At 39.0% G+C, this 23876-nt stretch overlaps 3 protein-coding genes across 5 annotated transcripts in view; all 3 read left to right on the forward strand.

Moving 5' to 3' along the window:
- The window catches only part of slc4a11 (solute carrier family 4 member 11), a 177322-nt gene extending 174506 nt beyond the window's left edge, over positions 1-2816 (forward strand). For all 3 annotated transcript variants that reach the window (XM_024259800.2, XM_036209987.1, XM_024259731.2), the window contains 2 exons: positions 389-558; positions 2697-2816. In XM_024259800.2, the coding sequence (XP_024115568.1) occupies positions 389-558; positions 2697-2763 (237 nt within the window). In that variant the 3' untranslated portion in view covers positions 2764-2816. The remainder of the gene's footprint in view (positions 1-388; positions 559-2696) is intronic.
- Positions 2817-8444: 5628 nt separating this feature from the next.
- On the forward strand, positions 8445-17948 carry rpia (ribose 5-phosphate isomerase A (ribose 5-phosphate epimerase)). Its single transcript, XM_024259902.2, has 9 exons — positions 8445-8700; positions 10948-11008; positions 11321-11376; positions 14382-14441; positions 14516-14580; positions 14649-14717; positions 14793-14934; positions 17123-17222; positions 17286-17948. The coding sequence occupies exons 1-9, from the start codon at positions 8536-8538 to the stop codon at positions 17381-17383; spliced, it is 816 nt and encodes a 271-aa protein (XP_024115670.1). The 5' UTR covers positions 8445-8535; the 3' UTR covers positions 17384-17948.
- Positions 17949-20128: 2180 nt separating this feature from the next.
- The window catches only part of eif2ak3 (eukaryotic translation initiation factor 2-alpha kinase 3), a 31649-nt gene continuing 27901 nt past the window's right edge, over positions 20129-23876 (forward strand). The window contains exon 1 of the mRNA XM_024270990.2: positions 20129-20808. Within this exon, the coding sequence (XP_024126758.1) occupies positions 20540-20808 (269 nt within the window). The 5' untranslated portion in view covers positions 20129-20539. The remainder of the gene's footprint in view (positions 20809-23876) is intronic.

Genomic DNA, 23876 nt, shown 5'->3' on the forward strand with positions numbered 1-23876 from the left:
AATGTGGAAATTGAAATTTTGAATTTTGAAACCTAAAAAACATTTGAAGCTGAAAATAATTAAGTTTATTTTAGAATAGTAAAAAGTTTTGGGCATTTTACATTTTTTTTGGCCAAACACCAATATTTTTTTTCAAAATGTTTTATTTGGGTTTCAAATATTTATGGCCCCAAAATAGCTCCATATGTTTGTAGATACAATCGATCAGCTCTTGTTGGAAAAAGTTCTGGTTTTGACTGGAGTGTTCTGAAACCCAGAGTGCTTCAGCGGTGTGTGGGCCACTTCCTATAATCAGTTACTTCAGACTTCAGGAGACTTGGGGACAGTGAGGAAAAAGAGCCAGAGGGGGGGATTGTATTTTAATCTGTCTTGATCCTCCCCCCCGCAGACATCCTACCCTCCAACCCACTACATCCGCAAAGTGCCCCAGAGGAAGATCCACTACTTCACCTTCCTTCAGATGATGCAGCTCCTGGTGCTGTGCACGTTTGGCATGTACCCGATACCGTACATGAAAATGATCTTCCCTCTGGTCATGATCCTCCTAATCCCAATCAGGTATGACTGTGGTCACTTCATCAGAGAAAATCATTTTCTCAAGAGCCTGAAACCAGGGTGACATTCAGCACAAGTGCATTTGGACATTAGCAGAATTTACTGAATCAGTGCCGAGATGAAAATGACTTTTAATTACAGTCAAGTTGTGGACATGCTCTTTTGCACTTCACAAATCTATAAATCCTTGCAGAGAGCACTGTCTTTGGATAAAATTGCTGATAGAGCTTGAAATTGGAGCCACAGGGCTGCAGTTCACTAGAAAAAACATTTTATGCAACAGATTTATGCTGATTTCTACCTCACCGTACATTTTGCTGGAGTATTTCTTTGCATTTTCATTGAAAAACATGTTGATTCGTTTGTTGACAACATTTTATTTTTTTTTTTTTATGAAATTATACCTAAAGCTTACATTCTATGTTGTGAAATACAAATCATACTAACCAAAGATTGAAAACACAAAAACCCTTAACCAAACATGCATCCTCACTTCCAACGGTCTTCCTTCATTCATAGCATTAACAAAAACAACAAGAACCTAAAATTACATAATTAAAAGGAGCTAGATTGTAACAGAATGTCCACATATTTCAGCTTGTCCATCTGCTAATCTGGCTACCACTTCCACACATATAACTACCTCTATTTATATATGTGCATGAAAAAATGTCAGAATATCGACCCAGCATCCCTAAATTTAAATATTCAAGTAGCACCTCAGGGAAGAGGTCATTTTTTCCATAAATTTGTTCGAGTTTATATTTGCATTAATTTACTGTTGGTGATTTGGTGCTCTTCCAATTTAATGTAATTATTTCTCTAGCAATAACTAAAAGTATATTATTTTTTTCCCTTTTGAAATTTCCGTTAGTAAACATGCCAAGTAAAAATCCAATTATTCCAGATGAAATGTTCTGTTTTTGCATGATTTTATGCGTGAATACAACATGGAAAAATGACTAAATAAAGGTAGTGTCACATAGGAGAGGTTGTACTGATTAAAATGATACCAAATAAGCAGCAGGCATTCTTCAGATTGGAGATACAGAGGTAATTTCAAAAGTAGAGAAAAACTGAGTTTTAGGTTCCAAAGGGTTCATAGAACAATGACTATCATAACTCTTCCTGTCTTAAAGAAGTTCAGCCTCAAAGTTTTGCCATTTTATTTGTACAGTCCAGCAAGGAATGCTGGGAAACGGTTACTGTCTTTTCTGTAGATAATCAAAACAATATTGACTCTCTAACTGCTTTTAAAGTGAGACATGCATCATTTATTTTATCCCATGAAATATTGCATAATTGCTGGTAAAAACTTATTGGGCTGATGGGAGATCATTGAGCTTTTGGAGACTGGGTGTTGGCAGAGTTTGTGCGTTTGGTGAGGTAGGCAGGGACAGACTCTCCTTCTGAGATAAATCAGTTTATAGAAACAGAACAAATATTAATAGTTCAATCATTTTATGTTAAATCTGTGTGTGCATTAGTTGCTGCTGTAGGTGTTAGTGATAATGAAGCTGGTAAACAAGTTTTGAGAGGGAAAGTGATGGAGATGTGTTATGATGTGTGCTGGCAGCACAGAGGTGTGTGCTTAATTCATGTCAGAGTTGCTCTGTTGCATTTGGACCACATCAACAAGGTAAGCCCATTCAGTCCATGTCTGGCCTATATAACACTTACTGGGACAGTAAGTAAGCCAACAAAAGCCCAGGTTCTCTCCAGACGGGTTCATCTAGACCAGGGGTCTCACATCAGGGAATAAAACGTTTGGGGACCCCTGATCTAGACAGGAAGAGCTAATTTTCATGCATCAAATAAAGAGAATAATTCAATGACAAAGTGACCATACAAATCTACACTTCAGTTAATTTTTTTATAGATGATAAAACAACTTAATTTAACAGTGAAAGAGTGAACACAAACAGAGAAAATAACAGAAGAGTTGTTCAAGCATGTAAAGAACTTTTTACACAAGATTAGGCATCTGGAGGTTTGTTACCCACAATTCCAGCCATGGTTTTGCCTCTTCCACCTCCTAAAGCTAAAGACGGTGTGCGGATGTGCTGATTTACCATGTTCCCTGTGAAGAATGGAGGAAATAACCTGATCTGATGTCTCTCTGATTCCTTTTCTGTGCTCAGGAACAGCGTTCTTCCTCATATCATTGAGGCCAAATACTTGGACATAATGGATGCCCAGCACATGTAGCTAAAGAAGAACTCACTCCTTGGATCCTCCCAAAAAGATGTCTGGATAAAAAAGAAAAGAAAAGAAAGAACAAAGACATATTTTTGATGCAAAACTATAAGGAAGCAAAAAGAAGAAGAAAAACTGTTTAGATTTTTTTTAAAGTACTTTCTTTCAGGTGAATCACTGGAAATGTGGGAAGTGATGTGGGGAGGAGGGAGGAGAGCCGTGGTATAAATGTTCCGAACTGGCAGCATCTCTCAGTGGAAACCTTCAATGGACAAAAGGAGCGTCCAGAAGTGTGTGTTTCTGCCTCTGTGTGACCCTGTCGGGGGTTCAGCGCCATTTACCTGTGTGTTCTCCTCTCACTCTCTAACCTTTTATGGTAACACTTTACAATCTCCTCACTGCAGTGACTACATGTGTGTTTCTATCTGTGGGAAAGTACTCACCCATGCTTTGAAAAGTGCTGCTTGTGTACAGCAGGGGTCCCAAAACTACGACCCGCGGGCCGGATAAGGATCGCTCCCAGATTTAGTTTAGCTTTATGTTAGCTGTTTTGACTAAATTACATATTTTACCAGTTTTTAGGCTAATTTGGCATTTAGCTAATATTTTAGCTACATTTTTGTCATTTTCCCAGTTTTTTAGGCTATTATGGAGTTTAGCTAATATTTCTGATACATGCTAGCTGCTTTGGCTAATTTCATTTTTTTTTTTCAATTTTTAAGGCTAATTTGGAATTTATCTACTATTTTAGCTGGCTATCAGCTTCAGCGTTTTCAGCTATTCACTTTAACGTTTTTAGTTATTAAGTTCAGCATCTTCAGCTATCAGCACTAGCATCTTCATTGGCCACATTCAGCTTACAGCATTCACACTAGCATTATTGTAATGCTATATATCTAGTTTTTAAAAAAATAATTCGTATTTTTTTTTTCAATTAAGACTAAAGAAATTTAGTATTTAAAATGTGCCTATGTGTGGCTTTCTGGAAAAACATAAATGTTTACGTTTAGGCTGTGATTGTTATACTTTTACAAACCGTACAAACTGTACAAACTGATCGGGGCTCCACATCAGAGAAGAAAACAGTTATGTTGCCCTCACAAGAACATGTTTGGGGACCCCTGGTGTACAGAGCATTGTTCAGAGAAGGATGTAATGACCCAATGCAAGAAAGACCATGGTCGTACGATGACACTTTGCACTCTGGTTGTGTTGTTACACAGATATATAAGTATGTTTTGCATACGCACACAGTGTTTTTAAGTACTTTGAAGTACTCCGGAGTGGGTGGGTTAAAAGCACTGCATTTTGGCCGCGGTAAAGTGAGCCTGGAACCTTTTGTACATCCATCACTGTGCAGTGTTTGAGCAATCTTTCCCCCCGTTGCACCTTTTAGCTCCTCTTCTTTCTATGAAGGACATGTCTGATCGCACAATCACTGCTCTTATTGTCATTCCAACAAATGTCACTGTTCAAGGAGCGGTGAGTGTGTGCGTGGCAGCACCGACCTGTCCTTCTGCCTGTTATGTGCCAGAAACCTGGTTTTAAGAATTGCTGAGATTAGTAAATAAAAAATAAAAACACGTTTCACGGGTATTTTTAAATTTAGAACGGCAGCATAAACCAAAAATATATAACTTTTTAGGAATATATTTGAATATATATAAAGACGATAGAATATATTATTGGTCAAACTAAAATGAAATATTTATTTATGATAACGATAGTTTATTCAATGATATCACTGTGTGTTTACCCCGTTACTAGGGACAGAAAGTGTCACTTTATGTTTGATCCTTTACATTCCAGCGTCTCTTGTACTGTTTGTCTTACATATCGCTTTTCTACAGTGTTTACGTCTCAAAGTCCTGGTTGTCACACGTCTACAGACACGTCAGGTTAAAGGTGAAAAGAAAACAACTCTCAGCTAAAAACCTTTTTTATTTAGAGACAAAAACCTTTCTGTTTATGAAGAATAACTCCAAAAAAAAGATTAAAAAAACAACAAAAAAGAACACGCTCTTGTTTTCTATATAAATGTTCTGATTAGATTTGTGCTTGCAAATGTTGTTCATGTTCTAATGCAGCAGTATGGAGACATTTCTCTAGTTATCTATGGTTCAAAAGGAACAAAAAAAGAATGATTCAAAGCACTGGCTTGCTCTACAGCATGTCTCACGTGGGTTTTTGACTCAAGCCGACATGCATCCTACCAGAGAAAACAAGGTAGCAAGTCAAACAGCAGCTTCTCATGGAAAACGAATGCAACACTCAATATTCAGCAATACTGTGTATAAAACCCAACCTAAAAGGGTGAGATGTGGGTTTCCCACCAGAGGTGGACCCGCCGCTGAAGCAATGACTGGCTCGCTGCATTTTTGAGGCAGCAACTTTTCAGTCCATCCTTGTGGGAGGAAAGAAATGGAAACTGTTCTGCTGATTGAATTATTTTACACATCAAAAAGTTGATCCTGTCAAAGAGGCATTCACAGTGCACAGTTTTATGACAGAGTCATTGCGTTCTCGGTATTCGAATGGCAGCTCCCTCATGCAGCTCTCTTCAACTTTGTCCTACAGATGTGAGAAAGATGTCCAATTTAGGCAGATGCCTCATGCTGAGATAGTGAGGCATGAAAAGGAAGCTTGGAAGCATTTGCATAATCCTTGGACTAAGCCTTAAAACATCACTGGTGGAAGAAGAAAGAGATGGTGAGGAATAAAGTAATATGTACATTTTGCAATGCAGATTTCATTTTTATCCAATATCCATTATAATCCATGGCAACATTTGAGTTTCTTACTTTGGGCTGAGAGCAGAGGTTCACTGATTCTTCTTCTTATGTGACAGTACTGTTGTTGTTCCTTGATATTTTTACTGTACCGATCATTCTGGAATAGCAGCAAACTTCTGTCAGAGAATTTGAATTTTGGATTTAGAAAGAAAGAGAAACTATTCTGTGAAATCCCTGCTCCTTGCCTTCTCCTGATTGAATTTGTTAAAAAAAAAAAATACGTACAGTGGTGTTTTGTTTAGTTTGTTTCTTTTCCTGATTTCATATAACCTACTTTTTCTAATCATGAATGTATGAAGTGTGGATTTTTATATAGCATATAATTTCGGTGTCAAACAGAATCTGTAATTTTGTCAAAAAGATCAGCTATATTTGTAAGCTGTAATATGTAAAAATGAGAAAAAAAGGTTATCAAGCAGAATGTGTTGGTTTACTATAGTACATATAAATATATATATAAATATATATATACTCTTCACTAAAAAAAGAGAATCTATCTCAAGCTGTTTGCCAAATAAAAGTAGTAGTGACATAAAAAATGTCTTCTTCTTGTCTGATCCTTTTTTCAGGTCTAAATATTTGAAAACAGTTTTAATTTGTTTTCTTGCACCAGTTTTGACCTCCCATACTAACACATTTTAGTGAGCGTGTGCAGAGTGTTTTAGACTTCCAACGCATGATGGAGCTTAATGAAGAAGAAGTGAAGTTCCTTTAGCTCATATGTGTCAAAGTCAAGGCCCGAGGGCCGGATACGGCCCTCCAGATCATTTTATTTTAATATTATTTATGGCCCGATGTTATCTTGTACTTATTTCTAGCTTGTATAATTTTGATTAAATATACTTTTTATGAGAGTAAAATATTCAAAGTTATTTAAGGTTTAAGTTGATTTATTCTAGAATAATATTCCTGTCTTTTTATTATTCACAATTATGTTAAAAAGGTACGGTTTTAAAGTTTTAAAACATTGGCATTTTGCTAGTTTTTTGGTCTATTTTGGCATTTACTAACAAGTATTTTTTAAAGTTTAGCTAATATTTCAGCTACACGCTAGCTGTTTTGGCTCATTCAGAATTTTTCCTTTTTTAGGCTATTTTTAAGTTTTGCTATTTTTTCAGGCACATGCAAGCTTTTTAGGCTAATTTTGTATGTAACTAATATTTTAGCTGGCTATCAGCTTTAGCGTTTTCAGTTATCAGCTTCAGCATTTTTAGCTATCAGCTTCAGGATCTTCAGATATCAGCACTAGAATTTTCAGCGGCAAAATTCAGCTTACAGCATTCACACTAACATTATCACAGGTAATGCTATGTATCGAGTTCATAATTATGTTATAAAGTTACGGTTTTAAAGTTTTTAAAATGTAGTTTTAGAGTGTTGAATAAATGTTTATTCTGTTCGCTCGCGACCTAATTTGTGTTTTCAATTTTGGCCCCTTGTGCGGTGGAGTTTGACATCCCTGCTTTAGTAGTTTTTCTGTATTTACATAACTGTAAGATCTGCCAGCACAAAACGTTTTTGAGTCCATGTAATACCGATTAGAAACATAAAATCTCAGGACAACCTCCTTCATGTCTGGTAGGTTATTGCTTTGTTTCCCAAATATTTTACTGACATAATTTTGGCATTTTTAATCCTGTCAAACAGTACTGAGGAATCTTCCAGTCTTGGTTATTGTTTATTATAGCTCAGAGTATCTGCTGATCATCGTCTGTCCACACAGGGTTATTCATCACTGTAGCTGCACTTCTTAAAGAAGATGGAAGCTACCAGCTGAACAAGACACATCTGCTTAAAACACCAAATTCATTCTCTTCATGACTGTTTTCACTGAAGTCCATGATGGATTTCATTAAAAGCCCATTGCATCAATATTAATATTATGTTTTCAAGAGTTTTCTCTTTCCTCGTGGGGTGTTCTGGTATGAGTTCCAGCCAGCAGCAGTTAGGAGGACGGGGACAGCACTGACCGAAGAATTGGTGTTCTGCTAGCTTTTAAAAAGATTTTTTAGGCAATTTTGGAGTTTAGGTAATGTTTCATCAACATTTAGGCCTTTTTATTTTTTTTAAGTTTTTTTTTTTAGGCGGTTTTTAAGTAAGGCTTTTTTCAGAGTGATGCCATCTCAGCCGACTGAGAACAGTGCAGCCCGGTTGACAGCGGCAGTCCCAGTGGTCTACAGATGGGAGAGAAGGACCAGTGAGCACTCCATCCACGGCCCTGAAACGCCGAGGTCCGGGTGGCACCCGCTTTAAAGCACACAGCGGCCGGGACTTACTATACAGTCGGAGCCGGTCGTGATGCAATGCTGCGGGGTAAATTCACCTGGCAGGGGCAGCGACACTGGGCTGGGGGCTCCCGTTATAAAAGTGGATCCACCCAGCCTCTATCAGAAGGACTCGGGTACCAACGTGGCAGTGAGCAGGCGGTCTTTCATATGACACATTTCCAGGTCTGCCCACCAGATGAGAATTCAGTTCTGATACTCTTCCCTTTTCGCTACCAAGGAAATCCTGCTTTATTTTTCTCCACTTAGTAATCTGATTACCAGCAGGTCGTCTGGTCTGATCTGAGGTCTAACACACATACAAATAGCACGATCATCCTCCATAAGACATAAAGATCGATGATCCTGCCAGAAAACGTGGAAGTTTAAAGCTGTCATTGACTTTGAATAGATCAGCCTAAACGTTCATTATTGAGAGTAAACTCACTCAGATCTTGTTCAAATGTTTTCTAGAAGTTCTCCTTTATCAGCTGACAGCAATAATTTACTTGTGAAAAGTCACATTCTTGTTTTTCCAGATCTGTTTGTTCAATTGTAACACAGCAGTAAACAGACATCTAAACCATTCCAATATGGCGGCCAACTTTGCGTATGCAACAAGCTAGCATGTCACCTCTAGTGATATAACTCATTGGTCCTGAACTGCAGAGTCCGGAATCCTCTCCGCTTCTTGGGGAGGCTCTCTTGCTCCTGCGGGAGGGGGTGTCATGAGGCTGCTAGGGTGCATGTCACTCCTCTCTGCTCCACCCTCGCGGAGGCTGCTCGCGCTCTCCAGTTGCAGGCACGTGCGCTGCTCCAGCGAGGCTGATGCTAACATGGCAGAGGAGGCGAAGAAGCTGGCCGCTTACGCCGCCGTGGACAACCACGTCCAGGTACCCACGCGTCGTCTAAGCTAACGCTTCCACCGCACGCTGCGGTTCGAATCCCGCAGGACAGCTTTGAGACGGAGTGCTGCCCGGGCAGCTAGCACCCCCCGCGCGCGGCAAAGTTAGCTTAAATAACATTATCTAAGGACTTTTAAGCGACTTAGCGCGGCTTTAGACGCGTTTGTCCCGCTTTGCTCCGCACTTAATGTGCTGCTGCTAGGAGACGTTTACGGAGACAAGGAAGACAGAAGCTAGCCTAGGCTGGAGTGAACTGTGTTAGCCAGTGTAGAGGTCAGAGGTCAGCTCCTCAGACTGAGGAACTGTGGGGTTTCACCTAAACCGCTGACCCCCTAAACCTAAAGCACCAGTTTAACTTGAAAAAGTACGAATTAATATTCGGCTTCCATAGTAATTTGGAGGTCCAAATTATAGGTTTCAAATTTTTGTTGTATGAACAAAAATGTATCTGAAAGGTCATGTAGTCATAAGTAAGAAGCTGTAATGATCTAATGTGGACAGAAATGTTATGAATCAGTCAGTTTTCATTAGAACAAAAACATTTGTTCACTGTTTCTAAATGAGGTTCACTGTTTCTTAATGAGGTTAAGACTAAACCCCACGTTATTAATACATTTATAGAGTTATAAGATTCAATGCGATATAGCACGTGTCAAAGTCTAGGCGGTCCAGGGTAATTCTATCCCCTCCAGATCATTTTATTTTACTGTCATTAATGACCCGATGTTATCTTGTGCTCATTTCTAACTTGTATAATTTGACAAAATGTATTTTCATGGAGGGTAAAAAATACGTTATTTAATGTTTAAGTTGATTTATAGTATTCCTGATTTTTTTTTTTATTATTATTCATTATGTTAAAAAGTTATGGTTTTAAAGTTGTTGTTTTTTTAAAAAAAATTGGCATTCTGCAAGCTTTTTGGACTATCTTGGCATTTATTAAGATTTTTTTAGGCTATTTTGGAGTTTAGCTAATATTTCAGCAACATGCTAGCTGGTTTTTTTTTCTAATTTAGGCTTTTTTCATTTTTTAGGTGGTTTTGAAGTTTAGCTATGTTTTTTTTAGCTACACGCTAGCTGTTTTGGCAAAGATATATATTTATTCATTTATTAGTTTTTTAGGCTAATTTGGCATTCAGCTAATATTTTAGCTGGGTATCAGCTTCAGTGTTTTTAGCTATCAATTTCAGCATCTTCAGCGGTCAAATTCAGCTTACAGCATTCACACTAGTATTATCACAGGTAATGCTATATATCTAGTTCATAATTATGTTAAAAAGTTACAGTTTTAAAGTTTTAAAAATTTAGTTTTCGAGTGTTTAATAAATGTTTATCCTGTTCGCCCTTCGACCTAAGGGGAGTTTTGGATTTTGGCCCCTTGTGCGATTGAGTTTGACACTCCTGGGATAAAGTTTGGACATTCCCCTATAAATATTTTGTTTCTCATAAGATCAAGGAGATCTCCCTCAGAATTATTCATAAATGTTACTCCGCAAAGCACTTTTTTTCAATATGTTAAATAAAAATATTGATCTTTTTGCCATATGTTACCCGACACTGTGCCTCATGTTTTCTAATATTGCACGTTCACGAACACACTGGAAAGACTTAACTCACTTTATAGCAGCACACCTATGTTCAAATTATACATTTTTTTATAAACATGTTTTGGGTTATTTTGTGCAAGAAAAGGTTAATTCTGAAAAAATACATTTGATTAATTTATTGGTAAGAAGGCTATAGGCTATTGTGGCTATATATTACATTCATAAATCTAAATATGTTAACAAAAAACAGTTGTGTTATGCTTTTCGCAAAGAAATAGTTTTGTGTATTAAGAATATTGAATACAAAAGCTGTTAGGACAGTCAAAACCTGGTCTTCTTTGGCATTTTAATTTTATTTATTTATTTATTGTTACCTCCTGGCAAGTTCAAATAAATTATTTCATAATTCTCAGAATTGTCTCATTACTTAGTAGGATTCTTTGTTTGTGCTACATTTTGACTATTGGAAAAAAAATCTGTTTTCTTTATTTTTTTTAAACCAAAATTAGTTATTCTTCTTGTTTTTTATGTTCGTTTCACTTAAGTATTTATTGAAATGAAAAACAAAATTGCCAAATGAAAGTGATATCCAGTTAAAAATCAAACAGCATCACGATCCTGTGAATCTGAGTTGAGTGGATTCAGACGAGGCCTACATGTTATGTACCTGAATGTTTTCTTTCTGTAGAATAACCAAGTGGTCGGAGTGGGTAGTGGATCAACCATTGTTTATGCTGTGGATCGACTAGGTGAGTGTGATTGAACTGTTCATATCTGTGTCCAGTGGGAGGAGCCTCCTGCTGATGGTCAAAGTCTGTCATCAGCAGCATTGACCTCTCTGCTTTCCTGTTTTTAGTGGTTTTGTCTTTGTAGGAGCCATGATAACTGCTGTTTGTATTAGGGTGAATGTATATTGTATTGTCATTAATAAAAGGTTCAAAGCATGACTTCATTAAAGTGTCTTTGTTTAGCGTGTCACACAGTAACCAGTCTCAGTCTTTTAGCATCTTGTCTGTATTTTGTTGAAGTCGCTACAGTCTCGTCTTGTGTGTTTGCTGCAGCGGAGAGAGTGATGCAGGAGAAACTCAACATCGTGTGTGTTCCCACCTCCTTCCAGGTTAGTGGATGTGCTTTCAGATCAGCTGTAAGAGTTTTTCTTTGTGCTGTGCATCTCTGGAAGTTTGTTTTCTCTGTCAAGTGATTTTATGCCACCACATTGCAAACAAAACTCAGTTTTGAGATCCAAATGCCCTAGATTGCTGTCATAATGTTCAGTATTAAATCAAAAGTTTACATAAAGTTTGTTTTGGTGAGCCATCATTCTTTACATTGCTTATTTCTACAATTAATCTAATCCAAAAACCGTTGTGCAACAAAAGTTAATATGTGCTTTTTATTTCATAAGGAGCAGATCTTAAAGAAAATCAACCTTTTTACCAATATTTGACTCTGTAGGATTCATAATTCACACCGCCTTGTTTGGAGTAACAACAGTAGATACGCCTAAAAGTTTATTTTATAGTTTCGGGAGATCTGAAATGTGTGAACGCAAAATCAAAGACAGGGAGAAAGCGAGACGGGAGACGACACATCTGAAGAAAATTGTGTTGCAAACGCAAAAATGTAATTTAAAAGGAAAAAGATTTTGATAGAAATTATTTGATAATTTTATTTGGAACTTTGAAAGTTTTGCTTTAAAAACTGAGCATTTTGTTTGCAGTTTAGGACATTTGGATCTCAAAGCTGTGACTTTAGTTTGGATAGTGATAGCACAAAAATCTATAGATATTTCTCCACCCGACCACTAGTGTTTGTGAAATCAGGAAACTTACGAGACACTGCAATAGTTAGCACATTTTTTACAGGTTTTGCTACAGATCTCTCTGAATAGTTCAGTGCAAAGTCTTGCTTTGCTCTGCTCAATTTGGAGAAAACTGCGGCTGCAAAATCTGTGAGAAAATGTCCACACCAGCTCCAGGTTTGTCACCCTTAAACGCTCACCTCAGCTCATTATGAAGCTCTGCAGATGCATGACCCTCATAGGTTTGAGCAGAGATGAGGCTTTTCTCTATCTGGCTGTGCAAAACATGCTGTCATTACATGCCTTTCATTACTAAATGACAATTAAGATGCTAAGTGAATCTAATCTAACTTACCTGGTCACTGCAGATCTATGGAACTATTTTGGGGCATAAATATTTGAAACCTAAATAAAACATTTTGAAAAAATATTGGTGTTTTACCCCAAAAAATGTAAAATGTCCAAAACTTTTTGCTAATTTACAATAAACGTAATTATTTTCAGCTTTAAATTTTCTGTTTTTTAAATTAAAAACTCAAAATTTCAATTTCAAAACTTTTTTTTCCCGTTTCAAATATTTGTTTTTGTTTTCAAATCTGAAAATTTTAGTTTCAAAACTTTTGTCCCCTTTGTGGGGTGTTGGGACGGGGCTAACACAAAGGACCAATCAAAATCGATGAGGGTGTTAACTTCAGTCCCGGTGCGTTCACTGACTCTGAGAACTGTAATAATTACAGTCAGAAAATGTCTGTTTAGTCTGTACTATCATCGTCTGAAGTTGTCCCAAGACGGCTGTAAAAATGTTTTGTCACACACAAACCGCGTGTTCAAAACTCTGTTTTAAAATTTTGAGTTTTGAACCCAAAAAACAAAGCATTTACAGCTGAAAATAATCAAGTTTATTTAAGAATAGCAAAACATTTAGGAAATTTTCCTTTTTTTGGCCAAACACCAATATTTTTTTCCAAATGTTTTATTTGGGTTTCAAATATTTATGGCCCCGATTTGGCTCCATACTTACCTGGTTACTGCAGATCTGACTGTAAAACCTACAACCCAACATAGACGGGCCTTCCTCTCCCGTCAGAGCACAGCCAGAGACAGAAAACAACTAAAGGATGACTAAAAAACAAGACTCTAAACCAGAGGTGTCAAACTCATTTTGGTTTGGGGGCTACATTCAACCCGTCTGATCTCAAGTGGGCCGAACCGGACCAGTACCATAATAGCAAAATAACCTCTGGTCAACTTATTTGTAGCTTTGTTTTTTTCAGTTGGAAAAAATGCCTCAACCAGCATACTATCCTAACTTATTATTACACAGAGACCAAAGGATTTCAAATGACATGCATTTCACACACACACAAAAAAAATGGTTTATTTAATTTTATACTGACTGAATATTTTACCTCTGACATTGAAGCAATCCTGATAGTAAACTCAGTTAGGGACTAATGGAAAAAAATGAGACGCCCTGGCTGCCTGAAATATAAATGTGCAAATTAATGAAAAAGTAAACAAAATCAAACTTGGAGAATTTTGAGTTAATTCCTCTCTCCTCTGAAACTGGGCATGATTTGGCCTTCATCGTGTTTATGTCTTGATCTCTTGCTTTTCTTTGGCTCCCCCTAGTGGTAAATTTGGCATTGCGGTCATTTCTTTAAAGAACCATAACTCACCACAGGAGTCGGGGCTAGAAGTTATTATTATTATTTTTTTTGAACATCTTTATATTTTTCTCTTCATGACTGGCTTTTTTCTAAACTGAAGGAAACAAACCCTAAACTTTATTAAAAAAACTGAAAATTCATTAAACCAAGACATTAAAAAATGTAGTTTTATGAAATGTTTCTTGACTTAAAAATATTTTTAAACAAACAGAAAATAACTATTAAAACATCCTCTTATCTTATCTTCTGTTTTTGTTTTTTCTGGTATTTAGTTCAAATGAATGCATGTTTTGTCTTGGAGTTTTCCACACTTTAACAGGATGAATGTCATCAGAAAACGCCTGATGCTCTGCTAGGCAGCTCGCTGCTCCATCTGCACTGACTTTGTGAAGGATGTTCCTTTTTAATATTTAAATAGGCTGAGAAGTTGGTCCTAACCTTTGATAAACGCAGTCTTAAAAAGTCTTAAATGTAACTTTAATACACTTGTGGGAACTTTTCATCTATTTAAAGAGAGGTTAGCTTAAATATTTGTTCCTGTCATGGTTAATGAGCATTTATGATGTCATCAGATGCTCCGTCATGAACTCAGAGGAAGCTGCTTGTCTGCGTTTGACTGTAGAGTTTCTCCCTGTTGTCTTCCTGCTGCAGGCCCGGCAGCTGATTCTGCAGCACGGCCTCACGCTGTCGGATCTGGACCGACACCCGGAGGTGGGCGAGCTGCAGGCAGAGGGATGGGGGGGTGAAGGAAAAGGTTCAGTCTGATGTGCACTCTGCTTTTGCAGCTGGATGTGGCGATTGACGGGGCGGACGAGGTGGATGCAGAGCTGACGCTGATCAAAGGTGGAGGGTGAGTTCAGTTCAGGACAGATCAGCGGATTCAAACCTGAACTCTCACTCACGCTCTCCGTTTAACAGCGGCTGTCTGACTCAGGAGAAGATTGTCGCCGGCTGTGCTAAAAGCTTTATCGTCATTGCTGATTACAGGTGAGTCTCTGTCACCGAGCCTGGCTCTGATGAACGGTGTGAACAAGTCCAGATTTAAAATCCCTGCTTTTCCAGGAAAGACTCCGATTCTCTGGGCCAGCAGTGGAAGAAGGGCATTCCCATCGAGGTCATCCCCATGGCTTGGGTTCCCATCTCCAGGGTAATCGCCAGGCGCTTCGGAGGGGAGGCCAACCTGAGGATGGCTGTCAGTAAAGCTGTGAGTGGACGGATCCTGAGATCTTTCATGATCCTCACGGATCTGCAGTGTTTCTTTGTTTGAGATTATCTGTTCTCATTTATACTCAGTTGGATGTTTAAGGTACAAAAAGCTGCATGTGTTTGAGGATTCGTTTTTCGTGTCCGTTTGCAGCTTCAGTTTGTTCCTCCACAGTCAGACACTGATCCTAGAGCTATGTTCACTCCAGGGCTGCCACGATTAGTCGACTAATCAACTATTAAAATAGCTGACGACTAATTTAATAGTCGATTAGTCATTACTTTATATTATATAGAGTCAGATTGTAGTAAAAAACAAAGTTGTGAGTGTTCAACACCAAAAAATTCTCTGTTTTTATGTTTGAGTCAGTGAGGCCAAAACTTTATTTGGTTGGAATTTTGATTTCTAAAACTTGATGAGGTTTTTTATTTTGTTGTCCATTTTTAATTGACTTACAATAAATGTTCAACCGTTCACTCGATCACCGTGAATCAGCTGATTCTGACGTGGAGAAAAGTGCCTTTTGTTTCTGGCTTTGCTCCAATACACAACGAATGACTAACGCAGAGCGCTCTGCAGCAGTATCCACTGATGAGCGTTGATTACACAAACATTCACAATCGCACAGCGCTGCGTATCAGCGCAACGTTCATTTACTCCACTTCAAAATCCACTGGATTAACTTTAATTACGTTAATGGTTGAAAACCTACAGTAGACGAAGGAATGGATTTTTAACAGACTCCTCTTCATTTTATTCCAACTGCTGCCAGCGTGCACCCCAAACTGAACCACCCAGATGTAAATTCTAATTAAAACCATGAATTCTTATATGAGGTGTGCACATATATACAGGAATGGGACTTTCAGAATCGCTAAAAAATATATATCCCCCCCACCCCCCAAAGTTTTTTTTTTTTTTTTTTTTTTTTTTTTAAACGCACGCCATTGAAAAATCCAGTCACACGTGACCAAATTGGTCACTCCAGAGCTCTGGGTATGTTTTTTAATAGACTGAAGGGCAAAAAAACAGTTTAAAAATGTTTACAGGCTTCAGTAAAAAGCTTTTATTGAGAACTATCTGAACTTTTGTCACAATTTTTAAGAAAAACAATTGTTTTTTGTTTTGCAACTTTGACAAAAAAATGCAGGTGATATCCTGGAGGGACTGCACATCATCAATACAGACTGTAGACTTTCTGTTTTTCAGTTTTCAGTTGATGTGCTCTGTGATCTTGGTCAAGGAAAAGTGGAGCGTGATTCAAAAGAGGTTGAAACTCTTGATGTTCTACATGAAAACGATGGTGCCGAAATCATCAATGAGAATTTTAAACGATTTAATTTCAAAATGCTGCCTGTATGTCTTTATCAGACCTAAAGACTTACTAATCAAATGCCTCCAAAGCTATGAAGTTTGTAAACTATCAACCAAAAACAGTGAAATCCTGGTTTGAAGGTCACTGATCCCACCGTACACAATGACTGACCTGACCTCTGGAGGGATCACTAATTAGGATGTAACGATTCTTCATGAATCGTGTTGTCCACATGTTCATCGATGCAGAAAATTAAAAAATCAATTTGACAGCTTTCCATGCAGGCGCGCCTGTGTGTGTGTGTGTGGGGGGGGGTGTGTGTGCGTGCGCTTACACACCGGCCGCACAATCAAGCGGACACTTTCAATGAAAATTCAATGCAAACACACACACCAGAATACCTGGCCTCCGTGCACGGAGCGCACGTAGATACGCACGTTTTTAGGTCAGGTCGCACGCTCTATGTACAAATCAGGCATGGACAGAGCGCACGCTGAATGTTCAACCCGGTTCATGGTGCTTACACACGACATAATTGGCCTTAAAATACCTTTAATTCATTGAGTTGAAAAAAAAATACATGAAATCGTGACTTTAAATCTGGGAATCAAATGATGGCTTGACGGAATCGTTACATCTTTACTCACTAACAGATCAGCTGAACATTGAGGCTGGGACTGCAGTGCTTCATTTAGACTTTCTGTAGCTGTGATTAAAACAGAGACCAGTCAGTCTGAAGACCAGAGCATGAAGACTGGATCCATGTCTATAACTCACCACCTTACTGTCCTGCAGGTTTTATGAAGAAAAATGTTTATGTCTCAGTGTTCTTTAAAAAAAGAATGGTCCTCCTCGTGTGTTTGTGGCTCTCAGGGTCCAGTCGTCACCGACAACAGCAACTTCCTCCTGGACTGGAAGTTCGAGCAGGCCCAGAACTGGAAGGAGGTGAACACTGGCATCAAGATGATTCCTGGTGAGTGGCGTTGGTTGTTGTGGTTGTGGTTGCTGGACTGTTCGCTGAGGCTCCTGTCTGCAGGTGTGGTGGAGACGGGGCTCTTCGTCAGCATGGCTGAGAAGGCGTATTTCGGCATGGAGGACGGAAGCGTGAAGGTCCGGGACGCCCCCGTGAACTGACGCTTTGATGCCGCGTGGTCTCCTCCTCCAAACACTCATAGCTCGTTCCAGAAGTGCCAAAGTCAGAATCCAGAAGAAGCAGAATCTGAGAGGGTTCTCTTACTTTAAAGCTTGAAGTTTCAGTGTTCATCTTCCTCGTCTAGCTCCACTGGTGTGTGAATGTATGTATGTTCCAGTGATGGTCAGAGGGGCCATCCTGGCAGCCACGCCTCTGTCAGTCTGGCTCGAATCCGTTATTATTATTCTGATTATTATTCTGTGATGCTTCAGTGTCTTGATGAGTTTGGAAGCTTGCAGTGAGGATGAATGAGACAGACTGTAGGATTATGGTGATCCAGCAGAGAAATGCTGCTGAAGAACCTTTCCATGCTGCTGTTGGACACAGCTCCCACATGTCTCAGTATTACTGCTGCCACAAATCGTTACTTTATTACTCAACCAATCACAGATTATTTTTTCAGATTAGTCGACTAATCAGGTCATGCACAAACTGGATGTAAAGCCCACATCTTAACTATCATTAGCTTTAAACGAACTACAAACTACACATACAGCATTACCTGTGATAGTGAATTCTGTAAGCTGAATTTGGCCACTGAAGATGCTGAAATTGATGGCTAAAAATGCTGAAGCTGATAGCTGAAAACGTTGAAGCTAATAATCAGCTAAAATATTAGTTAAATGCCTAATCAGCCTAAAAAAATGAAAAGAAGTCTAATTAGCTTAAACAGCTAGCGTGTAGCTGAAATATTAGCTAAACTCCAAAACAGCCTAAAAAACCTTAATAAATAAATAAATTTAATATAAAGTAACGACTAATCGACTATTAAATTAGTCGTCACTTGTATTAATAGTCGATTAGTCGTTGATTAGTCGACTAATCGTGGGAGTCGTATTCAGTATCATCTGCTGCACGGATGAAACTGGAACCTAGTTCTGCAGAACTCTATTCACTCTTTAAAAGTCCCGTAAAAACAGTTTTCTAAACGTCTTGATCGTAAAGCAGAAGAGGTGTTTTTCTCTCTGTGACCATGAAGTCACTCACCGTCTGGTTTCCTGTTTCAGCAGATTTGAAAGCAACATGTTGTAAATGAACCTCCTGCAGTCTGTAGTGCCTGAACTTCACTTGCATGATTGTTCCGGCTTCTCCTCAACTGTCTTGTGCCATTAGGTTTGTGTTCAGAAGGTAATATTGATGTGGATCTGTCATTTCAAAACTCCCTCGTTGGTTTTGATTCTGATGTCAGCGGTTTAAGTTAGAGGGTGAACATAAAGAGAAAAACTCCTTCAGAATGAGCGGACTGGACGCCTGTTGTCCACTAAAAGATTGAATTTTCCTTTTCTCAGGGACATTTCCTGTCCTGTCTCCAGTGTTCTGTTGGAGACCCTCTGCAGCCTCTAACGTCTCTTGTCTGGGAGTTCTCGTGTTCTGGGTCTGATGTAAACCAGACTATGGACAGAAGCAGAATGTTGCCTTTGAAGGTTTTCATGACGGCTTTTTTCTTTCTTTTTTCTTTATTTTCTGTACCAGCTGACTGTGAACCAGATTTTCTGTAAAGGTACTGATGACTTTTTCAGTAAAACAATGGACCAAAACACACCTGAATGTATTATTCCTTTTCTGAATGTTCAACACAACTTTTTGTTCATTTGTCCCAAATATGAAGTCTAGTCAAAAAACCTTTTTCGTTCTGGTTTATTTAGAAGCCTCAATAGTTCTAAAAAGCAATTTTCATTTCTTAAATGAATACAAATAAAGAACCTGCACACATTAGAATGAATTGCTCAGGCCGTATTAGAAAAACTATCAGAATTTTTTTAGTAAATTGTTGTCTTCAATCAAATTAAAAGTACATGAAAGCTGCAAGAGAGAAGCTGGAAATCTAAATAATTTCTTCTGCTACAGAAAATAAAATGTATTTTTTTGTGAAAATTGTGTGAACAAAAAACGTTGTGAGGAAGAAGTCCTTTCTTTGAGAGTTGTCAGTTTACAAAACAAATGTTATTCAAAAATTACTTTCACTGAGAAATCTGCTTGGTTTTCAGCCAATTTATTAAGATTGTCAAGAATCACTTTCGAGGACTTGCTTCTTTGATGCATATTAAGTAGATCTTTTTTTTGTTGATTTGAGCAGAAGCTTTGTAGAATTTCTGTCCTTTCTGCACATTTTAAGTACAATTTTTCCTCTATACAATTAATATTGACTGAAATTGAGATTTTAAAATATTGGCGCAGTACCTATTTTCGGTCACAAGGGGGCGGTAATGATGTGAACACAACTCGCTGCAGTCACCTTTAATGTAATGTAATTTAATGTCATATTCTGAGACATTGATCCAGAAGAGTCGTAAAGTATGTTTGTTTTAGTTGTCATTTTTATTTTACTTTAGTAATAAGATTATGAGTCATTTCTGTGCAATGGAAAACTTAAAAAAAAACAAAAGGGAAAACTCGTGACCAGGAACTACACCTTTACAGTGCGGCCACGTTGGTACTTACTCGTCGGCACCACAACAACTGAACCTGAGTGACAGTCAGCGCACCAATCACGTTCTTTCAATATTTTCAGCTTGAGTTCAGGTCAACCAATAGCATTGCTGCTTTTTCCAGCTGTTTCTTCTATTGGCCAGCTGACTCGTTCTCCGACCAATCACGGGTCCTAAACAGTAAATCCCACAGGAGGGGGGCATTTCCGTCACCTATGTCAGTGCGCCTGCGCCAACTCGACTAGCCAATAGAGTTGACTGTTTGGGGGGCGGGTTCACCCCGAGCCCGCCTTTTCGAGCGACGCAGAGCTAAGCCAATCACGTTATGCTTAGTAAGCGCGCGTGAATGATTGACGTGGATGGCCGCCAATGGGCGGGGATTCGTGGCTTCTTGAGGAAAACGTGGATTCTGTCAGCCAATCCCAGAGTAGAAACAGGGCGGGACTAGCCGTTACCAAGGCATATCTCAATCTAGCATAAATGGAATAACATGGTGTCCCAAAGGCTGTTTATGTTTACTTAGTGCGCTCTCTCAGAGATTTACTTTTTCCTCAAGACACCGTGACGTTTTGTTTTTTTTTTTTTTTTATCTTTTCTTACTTTAATGTTCCGCTTCATACGGCCCATGGCATGTAAATAATATCCTTCACTAATGTGCCAGTTTTACCAATGGAAAGGGGGCTTCGCTTTGGAAACGTGGGCATTTTCCTGGTGCTCCTGCTGTTGCTGAAGCTGCGCATCGGGTTCGGGAGCGCGCAGAGCCCGGGCTCCATCACCGTGAGCCGGGGCCCGGGAGATGGTGCCGGAGTCATGGAGCGCAGCCTGGAGAACCTGGGAGCCCCGGGAGCAGACGTCACCGTGGAGGACGACGAAACCGGGCCGGCGGGGGAAGCAGACGAACCGGGCAGAGAGAGGAACGGAAACGTCAGAACCGCGAGGTAACCGAACGGAACGCGGCACTTTAGCCACAAAGTTCTACCGAAGAAGACCCCCGTGACTGCCCGTCATCTTACTTTCGCTGTGACTTTTGAAAGCTGCTGTGATGTCACCGGATTTTCACAGTAAAACCGGTGTCCGATAATGGGTGCAGTCAGTCTTCCAAAGTTTCCAGTCGTCGTTAGCTGCAGGTTTCAATCTGTTTGGCTTTATTTTATGGCTTTATTGGTCTGCACGCTTGCTGTGGTGCAGTGGCTGGACTGTTTGGAGGTGGGTCATGCCTGTCAGGACTCGGACACCCAGCAGACATTTCAGTGGACGTTTCCAGCTCGATCTGACCTGTCAGAGCTGGTTTGTTTGTTTTTAGGTGATGCTTTTTTATATTATTTTATTCAAACACAATATCAGTACAATATTGAGTACAATACTCGAGACATTTCAGTAACAGGAAAAAAGAACAACATAAAACAGAGTCAATAAACAAAGAAAAGAGTGCGTGGTCTGCTCAATTAAAGTAGTGCTGCCACAAACGATTAATTTAATAGTCGACTAATCACCGATTATTTTTTCCCATTAGTCGACTAATCAGGTCATGTGCAAAGTGGATGTAAAGCACACATTTTAACCATGATTAGCTTTAAACTAACTACAAACTATATATATAGGATTATCCCCGATAATAGTATGAATGCTGTAAGCTGAATTTGGCCGCTGAAGATGCTAGTGCTGATAGTTGAAGATGCTGAAGTTGATAGCCAGCTAAAATATTAACTTAATGCCAACTAAGCCTAAAAAAATGAAAAAAAGCCTAATTTAGCCAAAATAGTTAGCATGTAGCTGACATATTAGCTACATTCCAAATTAGCCTAAAAACCTTAATAAATGCCAAAACAGTCCAAAACCTAAACCTAAAAGACCTAAACTTTCTGTTTTTAACTTCTCAACATCAGGTCTCGTATAACTGAAGTCTGCAGCCCTAATCTGACCTACAGAATGTATAAATCTACAAAGTCACTGCAGCTTCTGTCGTTTTTGCTCCATGAAGGCTTTTAAAGGAATTCAGAGTATATTCTGTTGATATACGTTTGAATAATCTGTTGGCTGAGGACATCATCCCATGTGTTCATGTGTTGTCCTGTAGCTTGTGATGGAATTAGCCTGAGAACCAAAAGCTGTGTTGATGTTTATGACCAGCCTCTGCCGTGAATCCCATCAACGTTTACTGCAGCTGCTGCAGAAAGTGAAGAGCATCTCTGAGGCCTTGCATGGATTTTTAGCTTTTCTTCAGAACTCAGTAGCATGTGCATATTAGTGCTGCCACAAACAATTATTTTAATACTCAACCAATCACCAATTATTTTTTTCTGATTTGTCGACTAATCGGGTCATGCACAGACTGGATGTAAAGCACACATCTTAACCATCATTACCTTTAAAATAACCAAAAACTAGATAGTATTACCTGTTTGAATGCTAGTGTGAATGCTGTATGCTGAATTTAGTCACTGAAGATACTAGTGCTGATAGCTGAAGATGCTGAAATTGATAGCTAAAGGCGTTAAGGCTGATAGCTGAAATCGCTGAAGCTAATAGCCAGGTTAAATATTAGTTAAATGCCAAATTAGCCTAAAAAACAGAAAAAAGCCTAAGTTAGCCAAAACAGCTATCATGGAGCTAAAATATTAGCTACACTCCAAAATAGCCTAAAAACCTTAATAAATGCAAAAATAGTCTAAAAAACTAGCAGAATGCCAATATAACTTTCAACTTTACTACACTCTGACTCCATATTATATAAAGTAACGACTAATCAACCATTAAATTAGTCGTCGACTTTATAAATAGTCGATTAGTCGACTTATCGTGGCAGCTCTAGTTCATATGTTTTTCCATTACACCCCTCTGAGTATCACACATTATCATTAGTCCTTATTTTTGAATGAAATATCCAACAATAAATTATTCTCTGTGTAGAAATGTAGATATTCAGCTTATTTAAAGGAAGTAAAATTCAAAAACTGACAACCTTGTCTAGTGAAGCCCTTTGAAGACTCCATTTATCTTGTCCTATCAACCTTTTATAATCCAGAGACGAACTTTAAAGCTCCAGGGTGATGCATATTCATTCTGGACATTTGCAAAGTCGTAAGAGCTGCTCTTTTTCACAGCAGGGAGCCAGTGAAGGAGGTCAGAAACATGAAGACCCAGTACGGAGGACTGCCTCGTTTTCATTTGGAGAAGATTGAAAAACTGTTTGATTTCACGTGACGTCTCCAGAAACTATGTGGCAGGAAGCTGCTTCACTCCCCTTATGATGGCCCCAGGTGCTGATCCTGGTGGTCACACCCTGCTGCTGCTCCTCCTGCTCCTAAACACATTCTTCTGTTTTCACCTTTCGTCTTTGCTTTCCTCTGATCCATGTTGTACATTCCACTTCTGAACATTTTACAGGATTTTTTAATAATTCTTGAATAACTAATAATCTTCCCCATCAGACACAGAAGTACCTGTATTTGTTATAAAATGAGTCGAGTATTGGAAAGGTCAGACAGAAGTTAAATGTGACTTTTTTGAGGTCAAAGCCTCATTGTCTGCGTGTTTCTGAGCTCTCGTTTTCTCTTTGTCTGTCGCTTTTAAGCTCAGTCTGGCTCTCATCCTTCCCCTGCTTCTTCGCCTTATGTTCTCACTCCCATGCATGGCTTTTTAATGTCGCCCCCTGGGTATACAGCGCCACATTCGCCGTGCTCCGTTTGCACCTGTCTGCCAGCGGGGCTGCGGCTGTTCTCTGGAAATGTCACAAGATCGAACATCTTAGTTTGAGAGGTTGTTCTTTCTCCTGAAACCAGCCAACGTGTCCTTAAAGAGAGTTTTCTGGTGTTTGACGCTTTGTTTATGGTTAATAGCAGGTCGCTGTTGAGATTGGATGTTTGCTAGTGACAGAAAACCAGGAACAAAGACGGCGTCCTCTCCTGAACTGACCTGAAGCTGTGATGTTGTGATGCTCTCCTCGCTGTGGTAGGAGCAGTGAGTTTGGTGTGAAGCAGCACGCTTCCACTGTAGTTTGCTAGAA

The sequence above is a fragment of the Oryzias melastigma genome, linkage group LG22, assembly GCF_002922805.2.
Source record: "Oryzias melastigma strain HK-1 linkage group LG22, ASM292280v2, whole genome shotgun sequence".
In the NCBI taxonomy this organism is placed as follows: domain Eukaryota; kingdom Metazoa; phylum Chordata; class Actinopteri; order Beloniformes; family Adrianichthyidae; genus Oryzias; species Oryzias melastigma.

Bases quoted from the DNA above. Each gene is read 5' to 3' on its own strand.
- rpia (XM_024259902.2), top strand. From the start codon at position 8,536: ATGAGGCTGCTAGGGTGCATGTCACTCCTCTCTGCTCCACCCTCGCGG. The intron at 14,442-14,515 runs GTGGGCGAGCTG...CTGCTTTTGCAG, and splicing joins ATCTGGACCGACACCCGGAG to CTGGATGTGGCGATTGACGG. The intron at 14,935-17,122 runs GTGAGTGGACGG...TGTGGCTCTCAG, and splicing joins GGATGGCTGTCAGTAAAGCT to GGTCCAGTCGTCACCGACAA.